The following is a 5,855-nucleotide window of genomic DNA, read 5'->3' as shown; positions in this document are numbered from 1 at the left end:
GGGTGGGGCGGGGCGTGCGCGTGTGAGGTGAGTGGCACGACAGGGGCCTGAAAGAGTGACGAGGAGATACGGGAAACCCAGCAGGTGCTGGCACTGCTGCCCAGCTCTTGCCCTTCACGCCCATCACCCGCAGGCGCCCCAGGCCGACGCGCACGTCCAAGCAACAAGCCTGCCGCAAGCTCCCAAAACCGCACAGGCACCCGTCCTCACCTGGGGTCTGGGTTGTACACCGCGAAATCGAGGATGTAGACGGGCGCCTTGCGAACCACGCGCCACAGCAGGTAACCCAGGAGCGCCAGCACGGCCAGGCCGCCCAGCAAGAGCAGGCCCACGCTCGGGGCCGGGCCCAGGCGCCCGCCCAGCGCGCCGCGCGCGGCACAGACCCACGCGTCGCCGGCGCCGACGCCGGCACCGGCTGCAGCGGCGGGGTTGGTGCACTCCAGGCGGGCCACCTTGCGGACAAGCAGCGCCGCGCAGACCGTGGCGACGGTCCAGTGCGCCTGGGCGCGCAGCTGGGGGTGGGACAGCCCGCAGGCCGTCATCAGGGAGGCGTGGAGGGACGCCATTGTCGCGCCTTCTTGCCGGCTTCCTCTCGGGGCGCTGTGCGCTCGCAGCGGCGCCGGGTCAGGAGGTGCTGATGGCCTCTGCCCGGTAATTGTGGGGCTTTCTTTGATTAATAGCTCCACAGCACTAAAATTAATGAGGTTCACCCGTACACCTGTGGGCGTTTTACGCGTGCTGAGCACTTCCTGTGAATCCTTCTCAAGCTTCGCTGTTTGGCAGGGGTATCAAGTAACCAAAACCGCAAGTGTGCCGATAATACCTGCTACCGTAAATGGGACCTTTCGGAGCCCGGCTTCCGCGTGAATCGCGCTCACTCACCCCCAGCGGGTGACGCCAAAAGAGTAATTTCGCTCCGTGATATGACTCTGGCATAGAACTTCCCGTCGACCCTTTCTCGGCCGCGAATCAGTGGTATTGAAGGATGTTCGTTCCAAGCGGGACAGCCGGTGGCCCCGCCTCACCGACCGTGAGAAGGCGCGTGCGCGGTTGACAACGCGCACAGCAGACACGCAACGGCCAGCTGCTTCTGCGATGCGCGCACGCTGCACAGCTTGCAGGTTTGATGCGTGTGTTCATATCGCATACATAAGAGATGCTCTTCTCCAGTCGCCACACACAGGCAGCGGTGGGTGTTGACCGCGACAGCGGACTGACCGGTGTGGGAAACTGCCGATGCTTCCGAGACGCCGGCAAACACAAAGGATGGCTCACATTTTCTCGGGGCAAACCCAGATTCGGACACCTGTATATAGCACAGTCCTGCCACACGAAAAGGACCACGCACTGTTGGTGCTGCTTTCACGTGCAAAGCCCGTGCCGCAAACAAACCCCGCCGCACCATCCACAACGATTGTGTCCGCGGGGTGCTGCGCTCGCCCCCTGCAATCTACACACGCAAATGTATTAATGGTTGTTAACTCGCGGATTGGGTGTGTGCCGTTCACAAATCTTGCTTCATTCATGCCTGCAATCCTCCTTAGTGTCTGCAGCTGTCGGTCCGGGTGTTGTTGTGTTTCACAGGACGCTGAAGTTGCATGTAGCGCTGAAGTCAACCTCACGAAGCCTTGGCATGTACTGGAAAGTTGGCTGTGGTCGTGGGGTGCCACGCTGCCAGGAGTTGGTGCCATGCTTCATTGAAAAGCCCTGACCAGGCGCAGCGCGAGACTCAGACAGGTTGGGCCCCTCATGCCTTTCGCCCCTCGCACAGGATCAGATGGTACCCAAACTGTGACTTGACAGGTGCTGATGTCATCTCCCCAACCTGCAACAATTCAACATCAGAGGGCAAGAGGGGCGCACGTCACTTACGCAAGGATAAAGGCCGTGAGAGCAGGCGCAGGACGCCTGCAACTAGCCCGGGACAAAAGAGGGGCAGGCAGGTCGCAGCGAGGGGCGGCAGCCAGCTTCCCACCGATAAGATCTTTACGACCATTACGACCACTAAAGGGTTGTCCGCTTTATGCACCCCACCGCCTTGCAGCAAAGGCGTGCACCCCAGACGCAAGCTCCCAACACAACACCGATGTTCTCTTTCAAACCAGCTGCGGTATCACGCTACCACTGACCCCGCACCTGCAGCTTGAAAGCGGCTTCTGCAAAGGGGCCTACAAGCTCGTTCTTGCGCTTCCAACCAAGGTCTCCCCCTTTCCTGGCTGCGTCCTCGCTGTAAGTGCTGGCGACCTGCCCGAAACATCAGTAGGTTCGCAATCCCCAATGGGGTCGGAACAAGGCCGCCACGGCGGGGCAGAACGCCTTGGGAGATGCATGCTGCAGCGTTCGCTGCGTCCTCCGCGACAGTGCGCTTGCCCCTGCAGGCTCTGACCTGGTCAAACTTATCCCCGGCTTGGATCTTCGAGAGCGCCTCCATGACCTGCGGTGCAGCCGAGGTGGCAGAACGTTTGCGCACGGCGTCGCGCACACCTGGGGCAGCATCAGCCGTAACCCTGGGCTGCGTCCGCAGGCTTTTGCCTGGTCGTTTCTCTGCCGGCCCCTCAACAAGTGTCGGTTAAGGGGGGGGGAGAGGGGACAGCCTGGGCGTGCTGCCCTGGCCCTACCTTGCTATGCTTCTCGCACAGGATGTGCCTGACCTTGACCTGGCTGCAGGCCCCTAGAGCCCCGCCGCCAGCACCGCCACTGGGATCACGCATCAGCGCCACGCGTGTGTAACGTGGCAGGACCCATCTCGCGGGCTTGTGGCTAGGGAGCTGTTGTATCGATTTCGGGCCGCTGCTGCACGCTTTTCGCGACCCACCTGTTGCCTGCTTCGCCGCCGCCTTTTGCCTTCGGCTTGCCCATACCAGTCGCTTGATCCACCGACTTGCTGGATCCCCTGGCGATGTTTGCAGTGTGGCAGCACACGCTGTATGTGCTGCGCCTGGTGCTCTGCCCTCGACCAACTCTGATGAAGCTAGCAGGCTTCCGCTTCGGCTAAAGCAGTATTATCATAGCATGTGCATGTTTTTTTGTTAGCACCTCTTATGCAAGCCTGCGGCGCTTTCTGGCTGGTTTCGGTGATCAGACGATCTGCGCGAGAAAGGGCCGGACGGGCAGACCTCTGATTATCGTGTGTTCGCGCAACCATGCCACCCAGGACGCGTTTGGACACGCGTGAAGGCATCAAGGCCCCGCTGGGCCCGCGGCGATGCTATGACCGAGGAGCAGACGAGCGACTCATCCAGTGGACTCATCTCACCGTTCAATTACCTGCTTCGGCGGCGGGCACATGATCATTCCGTCCCCCTGGCTGCACTACAGGTTGAACAGGGAGCTCATGAGTGCTGATGTGCACACGGCGCTGTATTGGTCTGTAAAGAGCCACCGGGCGCATGTGACGGTCTGCATTTTGGGATCCAGCATGCCCACTTCTTGTCACGGCGCCGCCCACTGATGCGCAGTGTTCAGGGGTGCGCTGCGATGCAAACTGACTTCAGTTAAGGGCCACGGGGGCGGGATGGACGGCAAGTCTCCTGCAGATGCAACGCGGCATGCCGGTTCGAATCATCCCCACTGTCCAGTTACTGATCAACGGGCCCGCCCATGTGTCAGCTTGTTTTCAGCACAGCAACTACTTCTGCTAGTGAGGATGTTGTCATTAGCAGCCACAGGTGGACACTGGCACTGGCGCCTCAGTTGCGAGCGGTGCCCGGTCCCAACTCACACGTGTGTCGGACAATCCTATGGGAGCTGGCCCCGACCCTGCCGTCGTGGCTATGTGGTTTGCACAGCTCAACGTCCAGTTCTGTGCTACATGCATTGAAATTCACGTCAGGCAGGCGCGCTTAGCAGGTGGTGAGGCGATTTCTCATCGTCCCGCCGTTGTCGACCCCGTCGACGCCAGGCGCTGGGTGCTGTGCAGGGCGCACGAGGGGTGCCCGCGCACTCTCGCTGTCCACGCATCAAGTGTCTTTCTCAGCCTGCTCAGCCACTCCCACAGGTTTCGGCACCGGACTCCGAACGCGAAGGCCGCTCTGATTCGCAGCAGGCCCAACATCACAGTTTCGTGTGGGATCGGGGGTTGAGATTGTTAGCTTTGATATAGCGACCAACAACGCGCTGTTCACCGTATGTGCTAGGCCTGCACGCTGGCAGGTTGTGATCAGGCCGTGATTACGATTAGGGCCTTCGATACGTAGAAAATAGGACATACGTCGTTGCCTGGGGCGAGCCCGAGGGGCGCGGATCTGCTCGCAGGGGCCCACCACACTCACCTGCTGGAGCACGATGGCAGCCACGCTGGACCTGAACGCCGTGGATGTGCCCCAACTTGAGGCCCTCGTGGCACAGTTTTACGGTGCAGGGACACAGGACCAGGTGGGCGCTGCTGCTGATGTGCGGCGCGAACGCCTAAGCAGCAACCAGTGTCCGGCAGGCGCATGTGCATGTACATGCGGTTGCGTTGGCAGCAGTGCAGGTGATGGTGCACGGTAGGCTGCGGGATCATCATCAGAACCACCGCACGTGTGCCCGCCCCCGCCCCCGCCGTGTACAGCAACACAAAATCCGCACACCTCGCGCACTCAAACCTCATCATGCCCTGCCGGTTTTGCGCCCGCGCCGCCTGCCGCCCCACACGCCGCGCCCGCTCCCGCAGCGCGCGAGCGCTGAGAAGGCTCTGAAGGCATACCAGGACCACCCCGATGCATGGAGTCGCGTGGACAGCATTCTGGAGAAGGCGCAGACGCAGCAGACCAAGTTCTTTGCATTGCAGGTGCGGGGGGCGCCGCAAACGGCGGCGGTGGACTGCGGCATCCTTGCGGCTGCGGCACCAGGAGGTGCAGTAGCAGTAGCTTGTGCGAGGAGAGCGCGCATGCGGTTTGAGTATGCACAGCGCTGTGCAGCAGGCAGCCTGGCGGGCGCTCGCACCCCTGTGGTGGTTGGTCGCGCTGGCAGGCGCTGCTCTGGGCCCCCCGAGTTGAAAATCCAATGCAGCCCAGCTTTCCGCGAGCGCCCGCTGCCGCGATCTCGCGGCAATCGTCCCGTGTACGCGTCCGGCGGCAGCACTGGTCTCGGCGTCGCGGTCGCTTTGTCGCAGCCCCGCTGGTTTCCCCGATTAATTGCATGGCGTGACCGTTTTGCCCCGCCCCGTGCTCGACCGCCCGTCATCCCGCGTGGAACGCCCCCGTACACCCTGCCCTGCCCTGCCCCCCAACCAAAACACAGATCTTGGAGTCCGTCATCAAGTTCCGCTGGGGCGCGCTGCCAGTGGAGCAGCGCGAGGGCGTGAAGAACTACGTGAGCAACCTCATCATAAAGTACGCCACCAATGAGCAGCTCTTCAGGTGGGCGGCGCCTGGCAAGCGGGCCATTGGCATGAGGGGCGTGGGCGGACGGACGCAGGCGGCGGGCTCGGCGGGCGGACGGGGCGGGCCGTTGCATCTGGGAGGGAGCCTGCCGGCCGGCGGTGGGCGCCGGGGCTGCGCGGCCGCGCGCACGGGACAGGGACGGGTCGCGCTGGCTGAGCAGTGCGGGCGCCGCCATGCTCGTCAGTGCAGCCCGTGGGTGGCGCAGGCCCCCTGCGCGGCGCGGATGTCACAAGGCGGCCCTCCCTGCCGCCTCGTCCGTGCGTCCGTGCGCAGGGCGGAGTCTGTGTTCATGGGCAAGCTCAACATGGTGCTGGTCCAGATCCTCAAGCAGGACTGGCCGGACAGGTGCGGCGGCCTGCGCCCGTGCCCGCGCCCACGCCTGGCCGCTGACGCCCTTCCCGCGGAGTGCCCAGCCCAGCGGCCGGCGCGCGTCCGCATTTGCGTCGGTCGCGGCCGCGCGCCTCTTGCGCGCGCGCATCACTCACGCAC

The 5,855-nt window shown here is 63.2% G+C and overlaps 2 protein-coding genes across 2 annotated transcripts in view; one reads left to right on the top strand and one right to left on the bottom strand.

Annotated features, from left to right (window-relative positions):
• Positions 1–206: 206 nt before the first annotated feature.
• MNEG_12560 (hypothetical protein) lies at positions 207–566 on the bottom strand (the record flags this gene model as incomplete). Its single annotated transcript, XM_014038969.1, has 1 exon — positions 207–566. One exon carries the CDS (start codon positions 564–566, stop codon positions 207–209), a length of 360 nt encoding a protein of 119 aa, XP_013894423.1.
• Positions 567–4,284: 3,718 nt separating this feature from the next.
• Positions 4,285–5,855, top strand: part of MNEG_12559 (putative Exportin-1) — a gene marked incomplete at both ends in the record, with an annotated part of 2,943 nt that continues 1,372 nt past the window's right edge. Inside the window, 4 exons of the mRNA XM_014038968.1 lie at positions 4,285–4,374; positions 4,655–4,771; positions 5,224–5,342; positions 5,640–5,808. Coding sequence (XP_013894422.1) covers positions 4,285–4,374; positions 4,655–4,771; positions 5,224–5,342; positions 5,640–5,808 — 495 coding nt within the window. The remainder of the gene's footprint in view (positions 4,375–4,654; positions 4,772–5,223; positions 5,343–5,639; positions 5,809–5,855) is intronic.

This window comes from Monoraphidium neglectum, assembly GCF_000611645.1.
Source record: "Monoraphidium neglectum strain SAG 48.87 unplaced genomic scaffold scaffold03306, whole genome shotgun sequence".
Lineage (NCBI taxonomy): Eukaryota > Viridiplantae > Chlorophyta > Chlorophyceae > Sphaeropleales > Selenastraceae > Monoraphidium > Monoraphidium neglectum.
The sequence above is the reverse complement of the archived record's forward strand: the minus strand, read 5'-3'. Positions and strand labels throughout refer to the sequence as shown.